This window comes from Nannobrachium achirus (assembly GCF_963921795.1).
Source record: "Nannobrachium achirus genome assembly, chromosome: 18".
In the NCBI taxonomy this organism is placed as follows: domain Eukaryota; kingdom Metazoa; phylum Chordata; class Actinopteri; order Myctophiformes; family Myctophidae; genus Nannobrachium; species Nannobrachium achirus.
This window is the reverse complement of record NC_137825.1, coordinates 19,409,208-19,422,198: the sequence shown is the minus strand read 5'-3', so window position 1 is coordinate 19,422,198 and position 12,991 is coordinate 19,409,208. Positions and strand designations below refer to the sequence as shown.

At 45.1% G+C, this 12,991-nt stretch overlaps 1 protein-coding gene across 1 annotated transcript in view; it reads left to right on the top strand.

Annotated features, from left to right (window-relative positions):
• Window positions 1–307: 307 nt before the first annotated feature.
• cep131 (centrosomal protein 131) overlaps window positions 308–12,991 on the top strand; it is a gene marked incomplete at both ends in the record, with an annotated part of 32,993 nt that continues 20,309 nt past the window's right edge. Inside the window, 13 exons of the mRNA XM_080747067.1 lie at window positions 308–493; window positions 1,144–1,238; window positions 3,423–3,534; window positions 5,078–5,205; window positions 6,269–6,373; window positions 6,491–6,670; window positions 8,228–8,345; window positions 8,521–8,646; window positions 9,065–9,257; window positions 9,382–9,479; window positions 10,172–10,351; window positions 10,776–11,006; window positions 11,663–11,800. Of these exons, the coding sequence (XP_080603193.1) occupies window positions 308–493; window positions 1,144–1,238; window positions 3,423–3,534; window positions 5,078–5,205; window positions 6,269–6,373; window positions 6,491–6,670; window positions 8,228–8,345; window positions 8,521–8,646; window positions 9,065–9,257; window positions 9,382–9,479; window positions 10,172–10,351; window positions 10,776–11,006; window positions 11,663–11,800 (1,890 nt within the window). The remainder of the gene's footprint in view (window positions 494–1,143; window positions 1,239–3,422; window positions 3,535–5,077; window positions 5,206–6,268; window positions 6,374–6,490; window positions 6,671–8,227; window positions 8,346–8,520; window positions 8,647–9,064; window positions 9,258–9,381; window positions 9,480–10,171; window positions 10,352–10,775; window positions 11,007–11,662; window positions 11,801–12,991) is intronic.

Genomic DNA, 12,991 nt, shown 5'->3' with positions numbered 1-12,991 from the left:
ATTGTTGTGGAGTAAAACAAGTACAATATTTGCTTCTGAGTAACATAGTGGAGTAGAAGAATAAGGTATACAAAAAAATACTCCAGTAAAGTAAACCATTTTGTTTTCAAATTGTACTTAAGCACAGTACATGAGGAAATGCACAGTTACTTTCCACCACTGGAAACAAACCAGCCTCTGTGAGATGACTGTTATCGTGGCCTATTGGCATCGCCTTCTGCTGAAATCCACAAACCCATTGTGGCTTACCGAGCATCATGGTCATAACAAATAACCTCCCCTGCCCAGTTTCTCAGGCCTGGAGAGGATGCATCCGACCCGAAGCCCTTCGTCCATCGCGGCAGGCGGTCCAGGAGATGCCTTGGACCTCAGCCTGACAGGTTCCCAGCTCTCCGTGTCCAAAAGGCCCAGCAGTGCGTCACCTGGAAAATACTTCTCTCGCTCTGTGTCCGTGTCAGTGACCAGTGACGGCAAAGGGAAACGCAACACATTGGTGAGTTGAAGGGTTGCGACACAGGTGCCCTGCGATGTTTATGGCAGTAATGGATTTTGTATGTGTAATAAACTAGATCAGCGGGTCCGGGACCCCTAGGTGGTCCTCAAAGTTACTACAGGGGGGCCGCCGAATCTTTGTGTGATAGGAACTTTTGTTTTACACTAACCGACCACTTGAACCCTAGCATAGCATCCCTATTCTGAGGGGAACATTAGCCGAAAAGAGCCGATCTACAAGCTTGTGAGCTTGTAGATCGGCAAGAGGTTTGGTGTAATGGGGGAGAGCATGTGTACCTTAAGGGTTTAAGTGGTTAACTGTCTGAAAATACACTTTAACATGAATACAACAACAAGTCTGTGTAGCTTTCTATGAAATCTAAAAGGTTTAATCTGCAACACAATTTAGTACAATACGTAGTGGAGGCCACTGCTTCATCTCTCTCTCTCTCTCTCTGTCTCTCTCTCTCTCTCTCTCTCTCTCTCTCTCTCTCTCTCTCTCTCAGCTAAGGGGTCCTTGGCCTGAAAAACGTTGAAGACCCCTGAACTAGATACAATATACTACTGTATAATAAACTATCAAATGCTACATACGGTTTGCACTGCAGTCACATGCATGGTGGTTCATTTCTGTGTCTGTGCATTCCACAGAGTGATACTGGCTTCGGCGGCTCACGCTCTATCAAGAACCTTCGGCGCTCCAACAGTACCACTCAGGTCTACCAGCAGGCCAACATCAGTTTAAGGTACACACGCTCAACACACACATCTAGTCCAATACTATATATCGTTGTTGTCTGGTGGAAACCTTGTACGGTATGTCCAAAACCATTCATTTTTATCATTTAAAAAAAATGAACTAAACTCGTGAAAACAGCCGATCTACAAGCACACAACACCTCGCACCGCGAGGCGTTTTCACTACTTTTGTGCGACTGCCTTGTCTGATGAAGCAGGGCTTTACTTCGCAAAAAAACATAGAAATGTGAAACTTGGAGATGCAAGGTTTCTACCCGACAGTGACGATATACTATATTACTATAAAATGTTGCTTGTATCTGTGCGGTTTCTGCAGTTTTGAAAGTGGCTTTTCCTCTCGGTTTGGGTTGCTATATAGATTACAGTTGTTTTCTTCTTGTATAATGGTATGTGCCGCTACATGCACACTGCAAGGCTTCAGGCAAGCATGTCTTTTTGAATTAATCAAATGTCCGTCCGACACTGTAACTGAGCTCACTTGCCGTTGAACCTGTGAGCTGTTCCGTGTTTTAAATGCCAACACACACACACACATCAAACAACAACGCTGTGTACCGCGGTCAGCCCACTGTCATCAGTCATCAACCCGGGCTTTACGTAAGTTACCAAAGAAGTGACTGACTGCAGGAACAATTACCATAGATTGAACCGGTTCGCCTCGAGCCTTGCACCTTTTAAAGCAGCACGCTTCCCTTCAGTGAGCAACAGCTGGCTCCCCCGAAGCTTCATCAGGGGGACAATGGGCATTGTGGCACGGCGGCTGCTAGCATGATAAAGAGTTTGGGGATGCCGTTGCATGGAGGGGGGGCAGCAGGCCCTGCTTTGTCCCAGGTTAGAGGGGGAGGGCTGGGTCCTTGGGGTCAGGTTACCCCCCTACCCCTCCCACCACCAGGAGCCAATGAAAGGAAAAGTGTGTGCACACGCACTGATTCTATTGTCCGGCAGCTGCCGCCAGCCAGCCCTCTTCCCCTCTTCCCCTCTCTGCCTCCTAGGATGCAGTAGAGGGGCTTTAAATTTAAAGAGATTCTAAATGCCCCCTCCCTGTACCCTCCAACTACTCTTTGAGTCGCCACTCCCCACCACCACCTCCTCCTTTTCCTCTTCGCCACCATCGTCTCTCTTGTAAAAGGAAACATGCAGCAGAATGTGCTGCGTGAATCCATGTTGTCAGATTGCTTTTCATTGGGCCAGCTGGCTTTTTCCTCCCCTCTACCCCCCTTAAGCACACACACACACGCGCACACACACATTGGATGGTCCCAGACAGTGACACCCCTGCACGGTGCAGGCAGGCAGGCTCCGGCACAGATGCCAGTGCAGGCCCAGCCAGACTGGAGGTCGTCCTACATCTGTGCCTAATGGGGAGGGCTGGCGGGTCTGTGTGTTGTTATGGGGGAGTGTAAGGCTATTTGAAGGATGAGTGTCAGGCCACTGGGATCAACATATGCATGCATGCATTTGCATGGAATCCGTGAAGGAATTCCCCCTGCCTGGCAGAGGGTCCGCTGCTACGCACAGAATTCCAGCACTTGTCGGGATGGGGCGGGGGGGGGGGGGGGGGGGGGGTCTACGCAGCTGTTATGACAATATGTAATCCCAAAATCTGCCACCGAAGGCCACACTTAAAGCTCCTTGCTTTGTGTCAAGAGTTGCTTAATTTTGAATTGTGAGCAGTGCTAAGCCCTAAGAAAAGAAGGCTTTTGGTCTTTTCACTTAAAAGGGTAGCACCACAGCTAGGAATATCTTTGTTTGGTTTTACAAACAAAACCAGCCTTTCTCTTTAAACCCTTTTGTTACCCACACACACACACACACACACACACACACACACACACACACACACACACACACACACACACACACACACAGTCCATACAGTCCATACAGTAAGTAGCACTTTGCGATTCGCAAGAATGTAAAGTGAGTTATAAATAAAATGCATTATTATTATTATTATTATTATACAGAGGAAATGACGCTCCCAATCTTCACACTGCCCTGTGCATTCCAGCTTCACATGTGTTTTCACTCTCCACACCATCAGTGGCGGTTACACAGACCGCTCATACATAATATTGTCACATGCACGCACGCACGCACACTCTAAAATAGAAACCTTGGCTGTAGGACTTTAGAGCCCTAACTGTGGCTGCGTTGTGTGTGTTTCACAGTGAGGACCAAAATGATGACTTCCTCGCCCTGTTTGACAGCAGCTCAAATGGACGCAGGAAGCTGGCCAGCCTCAGCAAGACCTCCCCAGACAGAACCACCTGGAATATCTTGGTACTTCTACTTGTCATAACCCTAGTTTAAATCAACCATGGTTAAATGACTTACTTAATTACAATTTGCAAGGATCACAACGTGGTGAGCTTGTATATCGTCTTTTTACCGTAAGCCTAACACCTTCGGATGAATATGATGATGATAATATTATCATTAGTGTTGACGTGTAACCAAGGTGATGCCAGTTGTTGTTGACTCGCTGTGGCGTGAGCTTGGTTAAAAGTTATGTTTAGTTATGCATACTCTGCTCTCATGCCAGATTGTGACTCTTATGAGTGCAACACGATTAAAACAAAAAACCTGTGATGTTATTGCCGTAAGGTGATTTTGTTTTGTGATAGTGCCATCATTGGACAAATGTCAGCTTTGCGTCTTGCCCAGACATGTCCTCCCATACTGTAGATACATTTCCTCCCTCTCCTTCTCCCTTATAGTGACGCACGGTTTGTTTTACTTTTGAAGACACGATTAAAGGCAGTCAACCATGTTAACTAAACAGTTACTTTTGTGTTTTTGGGAATATGACACCAGTCATTTACTGGAATATGTCGCAATGAAAAAACAGGTTTTAATAAATATAGATATATGTTTGGAAACATCACCCAGAACCCTCTAGGTAAACCGTTGCATCTCTAGTATCTCTAGTATTGCACATAAGACATTTTCCCACTGATGGCTGCTGTATTTTGTTTGTGTAAAATGTTTTAAAAGATTCAAAGTAAAAAACATTCCTTTTTTATCCCTCGATTTTTTTTAACCCATTTTCTCACGTGGTGTCAATTATCTAATGTAATCCTGGGCGCTACAGTCCCTCTGCCAACCTGGCAACCTTCTATGCATGAGGAGTCCAAGCCGCTTCTTTTCACCTGACAGGGGGGAGTTACCCCAGTTGGACGTAGCGCATGGAAGGAACCAGTTCCTTTCCCCTCCACCAGGCACCCCGGCTGGCCAGGGGAGACCATGATTATTGCATGTTTTTGTGAGGTTATCTACCCAAGGGGGCACGGGGAGAACATGCAAACTACACTCAGAAAGGCCCTTTTGCCAACCCCACCTAAGGTATGGGCGCTGATGGGTGCCTGGGTTGTACCAGATTGGGTTGTACCAGATTGTTGTAGCTCCCTCTTGTATTGTGGCTGTGGGTGTAGTTAGTCAGATATGAGGGTATTGAGGGTACTGCCCCTTTGACTACCCTAAATACTAATCCCATATGTATTTGCTGTGTGTGTGCTTCCCTGACAATCACAACAAACAAACCACAATATGCTTTGGAAAATGGTGTGCAGTAATGTCAGGCTAAACATGCCCGACCACCAGTACGGTCCTTTAAGTTCCCAACATCATAATTTTAGCTCTTGATCAAGTCATCAACTCTGGCCTAACCACAATGTTTTATACTTTCTAAAAAAAAGTGACTTCATATTGTTCTCCCACAGTCATAAATTAGGAAAGCCACTTTTTAAGTGACAATTATTTAGCCCAGCTCTATTCTCTTGGGTCCCAACAGGCATAACAAGGCTTTCTCCTCCTTGTCTTTTAGGACGACCAGCCCAGACTATTCCCTCTGCCCTCCAGCTCACGAAGCACAGGCAGCGTGGACTCGCCCACCGCTCTGAAGAAGAGAGAGTCTGGCATCGCATTGGCTGCCAACTTCACTGCCAACAACAGGTGGGAAGCGTCTTTGACACACACACGCACGCACACACTCACAGGCTCAGCTAGGGAATAGGCTTAAACTGAGCTGTGGCAGGCCTCTCCCTAGCCTAGAGACTACTTGCACTGCCACATTCTGTACTTGTATATCAGCCTCTCGTGTTTCATACCTGTTGATGATGGCAGCTGATACGGCCCTCAGGCCATTATAGTTCACACACATTCTTCCTACTTTCCGAGGATTATTTCTCCCTGAAAGGTTCACGGCAGGCTTCAGGTGGTTATGGTAATAATCTTTGTCAGAAATCTGTTTTGTAGAGGTTTCAGCCCTGACAGAGATCTATTAAAAAGTAGAGCTGTCAACAAAGATTGTGCAGTAGTAACCTTTGGCTGGGGGGAAGAGGGGGGATGGGCCCCCCCAGCACCACAGTTAGGAATATTGTTGTTTTACTTCTTTAAAGGAATTTGTGTTGGGGCACGCAACTCAAGACTGTATGGCCTTGAGGGTGGCGCAGTAAAAGAGGCTGGAGCAGCGTGCTGTCAGTTCCTCTGTCTCGTAGATGCTGACAGAGGAACTTCTCAGCCCATTTGTCAGTCAGAGCTGTCTATTAGAACGTGGTCACATTTTCATGTTTTTTTACAGCGTGGCGCCGAAGGGGCCTAGCCGTCTAGAACAGGGTTCGTCTGTACTTCTGTTTCTGTATTTCGGTCTGTCGCTTTCTATGTATCTATCTCTGTCCCCACAAAAGTAGACCAATCACAGCTCAGCTCACACTTCGACGTACATACGGCGAACCACAAGGCCAAGCTCCGTAGTTCAAGATAATTTATATCCATATCAATATAGCCCAATATAAAAGGATAAATTAAAGCAATCCTCCCACTACAGTAAGACTAAATTAAAGAATACATGTTTTCAGTCTACATTTTCTATTATACTGTATGTATGTTGGGGGACTCAAGCAAGTTCGCCAGATAACTCATCATTAATTTAGCTGTCTGAAAGCCTTTTCAATTGCACAGGGGATGCCGTGCTGTTATTAGACGTGTCTTGTGTGTCTTGTGTGGGTTGCATTAGGAGCAACAAGGGAGCTGTGGGGAATTCAGTCACAACCATCTTACACAACAACTACTCTGAAAAGCCGCTCACACCCAAGAGTTCCAACCAGAAGCCATCCTTCAAGTGAGTCTGAAAATACGCTCAGTTTGTTTACTCAGCATAGCCATTATAATCCTGTGTTCTGGAAAAGCACTGGCCCAAATAACGCTTTAACTGTCTTGTTTTCGTTGGTGCTTTCAGTAACATCCTCAAGGCCACAGGGAGCGATGAAGTGTCACCGGAGAACGGTTCCCTGACCAAGTCTGGGAAGAACTTCTCCTCTGGGTCTTCGACATCCAACAACAAGACGTCGCCCTCTGCCCAGCGTGGCAGCCCCACCCCACACAGCAGGAGGGAGGTCACAGAGGAGGAGGCTGAAAGGTACTGTATCTACAAGCTCACAACGCAGTAGACTGCATTATAGTTTGGCTGTTTTGGGGTGAAGAAGTAGTTAAACATTCACAACTGAAATTCATAATGACATCTTCATACATACAATATGTACATACAGGGGTGTCTCACCAAATCCTGGGCCCTGGGTACAATGATTCACTGCGGGCCCCCCATGAATGTTCTTCATAGGGGGAGGGGGTTTATTCCATTTAGACTGGGAACGCATTATTACGCATTATTTTGAGCTTTAACTATTGAAAAATAGCAGATATACAAGCTCACAGCGCGGCACTGAGTGCCGCGATACGAGCTTGTAGATCTGCTATTTTTGAAAAATCATGAAAATGTCAGTTACAAATGTTCGCTTAAAAAATTGATATATTCAAAGATTTGCACACATTTTCACGACTTTTCAAAAATCTGTGAGCTTGTATATTTGCTATTTTTCAATAGCTAAAGTATAATATAATTAAGACCCCTCCACCTTGGGCCCTAGTAACTCAGTCCCACTTTTCCCCCCCTTGATGCCCCTGTGTACATAATAACTCCCAGACCATACATTTCACAGGCCTATGAATAGAAACCCCATTTTGTCTGTGTTTACATTACTATTATATTAATTGCGACCGTCAGGTCGCATTTACTACCAAAACCTCCACCGGCTGTCTGTCAGTCTGTCCGTCATGTCACACTTTTCCCCAACTCATATCTCCGCCACCGTTGCCCCAAGACATGCCAACCTCACACTTTTCCCCAACTCATATCTCCGCCACCGTTGCCCCAAGACATGCCAAACTTTGCACACACACTCCTTGCCTGCCAATCCACAACCTCCACCTCTCACGTCATACGGGCAGCCATAGTTACACCTGGAATGTTGAATCTCCATATATGGAGATAACCTACGCATCACACAAAGTCTGACCTCACCAGCCCATACTTGGGCATGGACGACTTATATCTCCATATACGGAGATGGCCATATATGGAGATACGATGACATCACAGAGTCCACAGCTGATGATGTGGCGTGATGTCATACAATACACAAACAAGCCCTATATAAAGGGGCAATTCTCACCAGGGAAGAGAGCATTCCCCACTAGCTGAGTATCTTAAGATGGTTGGATGTGATGATAAGCTATAAGCTTAGTTGATCCTGGCGATAAGGTCTGAGTCGAGGAATGCTCTCTTCCCTGGTGAGAATTGCCCCTTTATATAGGGCTTGTTTGTGTATTGTATGACATCACGCCACATCATCAGCTGTGGACTCTGTGATGTCATCGTATCTCCATATATGGCCATCTCCGTATATGGAGATATAAGTCGTCCATGCCCAAGTATGGGCTGGTGAGGTCAGACTTTGTGTGATGCGTAGGTTATCTCCATATATGGAGATTCAACATTCCAGGTGTAACTATGGCTGCCCGTATGACGTGAGAGGTGGAGGTTGTGATATTTGTGGAGATAAGCGACCGTTGGTCGCTTATCTCCCGATTAGGGAGTCTTACTGGTATTATTCAACTGTTATCTATGTATTGTCAGGTTCATTCAGCAGGTGAACCAGGCAGCAGTGACCATCCAGCGCTGGTACAAACGCCACTCCAGGAGACGACATAGCAGCCAGGCAGTGCTCAAACGCATCCTCGATACCAAGAAAAAGGTTCCTATCCCACTTCCACCTTCCTCATGTCTCACATCAAACCTAGTTTCAACAACCAAATACCTTGTTTTTTTCAGTGGAAAAGACAAAATGTTTGTCGTATATACTGTACGTGTTCCCTTGTTGCATCTTCATCTTGATTTTTTCTCTGTCTCTTCTCTGTCTCTCCTTGAAGGAACGGGAGCAGAGAGCAGCGGAGGAAGGATGCCTAGAGCAGCAACAGAAAAAGAAGAAGAAAGAGGAGGACAGGAAGCAGGTCCGCGAAGAGAAGGCTCGCCTGGCCCGCCAAGCTGCCATCCAGGTAGTCACTACTCTACTATCATTCTGTCCAGAAGCTGGAAATGATGTAACTCAGTGACTCTTTCATTTTGACAGTTTGGCATGCTATTAGTCCAGGGACCAACATTTGATACCTTTTTTTCTCTGGGATCCCAATCTATTTTGTAAAATTGGTTAATTGGTGTTGGTGTTCATTTGACTCTCAAGAGTGTACAAATGGAACCAAATGGACCCTTACTTGTCCATTTGGTTTCATTTGTACACTCTCAGAGTTACAGACCCAAAAGGGTCTAATTGGACCACCCCCTGTTCAGAAACAGTGATGTAACTTATCCTCACATATCCAAAATGTTCCTCAATGCTGCTGCAGTGCTGCATCTTAGCAAAAATGACTCAGGTAAATTAACAGCCGGCTGTCTCCCTCTGGTGGCGTGTTGTAGGAGCTGCAGCAGAAGAGAGCCCAGAGAGCTGCAGAGGTCCAGCAAATAGCTGATGAGGAGCTGGAGAGGCACCGGCAGAGCGGCAAGGTGGGCCGCAGGAAACCACCCAAGATCTCCCCCTCCAACCAAAGCCCAGACTCCCCGAGCAAGAACGGCCCTCCATCTCCCACCGATGTCAAAGCTAAGAACACAGGTCCGTATTGCTTTTCTTCAAGTAGATGCAGATTTACTACGATCGAGTGATGCTTAAAGACGATTGCAGATGAGAGTGGCTGCAATACATGTGTTCACCGGATGTGTTTCTTTCTCTCCCGCAGACACTAATGTGAATGTTGTTGCAGATCTGGGTGAAGTAACCAGCTTTAGAGCCGCTTCTCCAGCCCTGTCCAATCGCAGAGGTTCACAGTGCTCCCAGGTAGCTATTAATAGAAAACGTCTATCTCCAATTGTTTTCAAGTACTGCCAAAGGTTAATTTTCCGTCCCGAACCTCAAAGGCTAGTGGGCCAGTAAATACTGACCCGTCCCATCAAACCTTTCTCTTGAATACAAGTTAACAACAAAGCTTGCCTTATAGTTAGGGCTGTCACGATTATGACTTTTTACATGATGATTAATTGTCACTCAAATAATTGCGATTAACAATTTAATTGTGTTTTTGTCGTTGACAATTAGATTTCTGTTTGGCTGTTTGTAGGCTTTGCAGTTGCACATGGCAGATATATGACACGTAATCTAAATATACAAAGAAATTACTGACATATTTGACAACTTTATACTTAAAAAAGAACATTGATAGTGGAAATAGCCAATCTACAAGCTCACAACCGGCTATTTCCACTATTTTTTTAAATGTTTGAAAATATATGAAAATGTTTCAACATGGAAACGATTGTGACGATTATGACTAAATAATTGCGATTATGTCAAATAATTGCGATTAGACGATTATGTGATAAGTGTGACAGGCCCACTTATAGTATGTCTGCAATTTAGCCAGGAAAGGTTTCAAGAAATTACTGTTAATCCGCTGATGGGAAAATGATGATGATGGGCCCTTCTCAATTTACACTGACTCTATGAATGGGTTTGTCATCCGTGTCCGCTAGGAGATCCTCCAGAGGTCAGTGAGTGTAGAGGACCAGCGGCAGGGTGCTCTGTCCAGCAGGGCCCAGTCTAAGACCACCCTTAACGACCTGCTGGACACCCTGAAGCTCCTGGAAGAGGAACCGGAGAGGCTGTCTGAGCCCAAGTGCTACCGCAAGGACAAGTATGCCTGGATCGATGAGGTTCGTCTTCTTGCTGAAATAGGCTCAATGAGCTCTATTTTCATCCGCTGCCTTAACCAAAGTTATCCCTGAACTCTTTTGGCATTTTGTATTACTTTGACAAACATTTTTATAAAAAAGAAATAGTAAAAAATGGCAAAAGGATAAGGGATAAGGCATAGACCAAAATATAGATCAATGTACCTGGAAGTCAGTCTATGAAATCAATTAACTATGACGTCAGGCATCTCCATTTTGGACTCCAGTGTAAAATTAAAGCTTTTAAAAGTGAAATATAAATTCATTGATTGTGGGATTTTAGCTATCAAGATTTAAAATAATGTGCTTAACAATTCATTGTCGACAGTGAGGATGAAACCTATAGACTATAGAGAGAAGCTGCACTTGCTGACTGTCTACTTTTCTCTCCCTTCCTCTGGTCAAGGATGGAGACTCGACCTCCCTGACCACAGACAACTTGGAGCGCCACGGCCAGCTGGTTCACAACCCCGCCCTACCGGAGCGCCACGACCAGCTGGTTCACCACCCTGCCCTGCCGGATGGAGGCGCGCTGCTGTCCGAGGCCAAGCTGCAGAGCATCATGAGCTTCCTGGACGAGATGGAGAAGTCTGAACAGGAGCGGCCGCGCTCCGTCACCTCGGGATCGCACAGAGAGGTGAGGATCTCCGAGAGAGAGGAGCAAGATTTGTGTTACAAAGGTTTGCTTTGAGAAATATCCCAGCAAGCCAAATGATGTCATGATGACGTTATGATAACGTCCTCCGGTGACTCCGGTGACGTTCAGAACAAGGCCAGATCACAGACCATATGGGGATGATCTTGACGTCATTACCAGGACGTCATATGGACTTTTTTGTTTGACAGGATTATTGTTATTGTTTGTAATGTTAGTTGAAATATGAGCATGTAAGGTTATATTCTGGGACATATCTGACAGGTTATGATATTTACCTGGCCTCGATCGGACCCTCTCTGATTAATCCAGGTCCGTTTTTGTGGGCAGGATTTATGTTGGTTGAAATCAGGTGATATTATAGGCCAGATCTGACTAGTCATGGTTTGATTTAATCTGGCCCCAATCTAGAGGTCACTGATTGGTCCAGGTCCTGACCGTGCTTGCAAGGATATATTCAAAGATTGCACAAATGTTTATGATTTTTCAAAAATAGCAGATCTACAAGCTCATAGTGCAGCACTCAGTGCTGCGCTATGAGCTTGTATATCTGCAAACTTTCCAATAGCCAAAGTATAAAATAATGTTTAAAGTGGTTAAAAGGTTCCAGGTCTTAATGCTTCCCTCTCCATGGTCAGATGGTGTTGTCTGAGGAGGAGCTGACAGGTGTGGAGCAGGCCTCAGCCACCGCTGCTGAGGTCACCGGCTCCATGATGAGACTCAAGCTGGAGCTGGAGGAGAAGAGACGTACTGTCAACATGCTGCAGACAGCACTGGTAGGACACATACAAACACAGTGTCACCTACAGTCACCCCACTGGTTATAGGGATGGGACGATATGAAAATGTCAAGTCATGATTATTGTGACCAAAGAAATTGCGATTTACGATATTATCGCGATAATCAAAATATCCCCAACATCCATTATCCTGGGGTGGAACATTTTCCAAAAATAGCCGACCTACAAGCTCACAACGCGTGTGTGCTTGTAGATCGTCTATTTTTGGCCAAAGAGTGAAAAAAGAGTGAAAAAAGACTGAAGTAATAAAAGTGAATTGATCCCAGTGCATGGCGGAGGATAATTTCACGATAAATGAAGCTTCAGCGTTAGTTTATGCAGGACATGGGAGTCAAGTCGCTGCTCAGCTGTAGTCAGATGTCAGTCAGCTCTGTTCTCATACCTCATTAACATATCTACTGGTCATTATGTCACATGACTGCCATACTCCAATCAAAGCTCTCAATCAGTAGGGAAGGCTCCTTTAAATACGGCTTGCTTTCTCTACCAATGCTTGGTTTCCGAAGCTTCTGAATCATTTGCTGCTTGCTGTCTCCTCCACCCCAGCCTCCACCTTTGCACGATCAGTCTGGCTAAACTCAAATACTTGATTGTCTGATTAAGTTACACATCAATGTGGTTAAGCTCAAATACTGTGATTTTGACTAAGTTCATGTCAATGTTGTTAAGCTCAATACTGTGATTTTTACTATGTTACATGTCAAGGTTAAGCTCAAATACAGTGATTTTGACTAAGTTACACGTCAATGTATTGCTATTATTCTGCTATTGTATCCCTATGGGGGTATTGCTTTGCTTCCCTGATTTTGCATAGCATGCTCAGAAAAGCTTGCACAACATTTCAGGGAGCATCTCCTATCGCGGAGCCCTTTAAACGCCAAGATTAACTGTATTCCATTTATGCTATAAATGGTTAAATCTGCTTGTTGTGTATTCCATTTTGCAATAAATGGTTAAATGACTTGACATGAATGTTCCTGACTAAAATCCCCATTAGCTGATGTCTAACATCAGCTTATCTTCCTGGGGTTCACATGTGACATACAAACATGACAACAGACAAGACCTTTACAGAAGATTGGTGTACATGCAAGCACATTGTGTTGTACAGTCACAGCTCACTGGGTAGTTTGTTTTAGTGCAGTTAATTTGCTTTGTTGTCAGGTG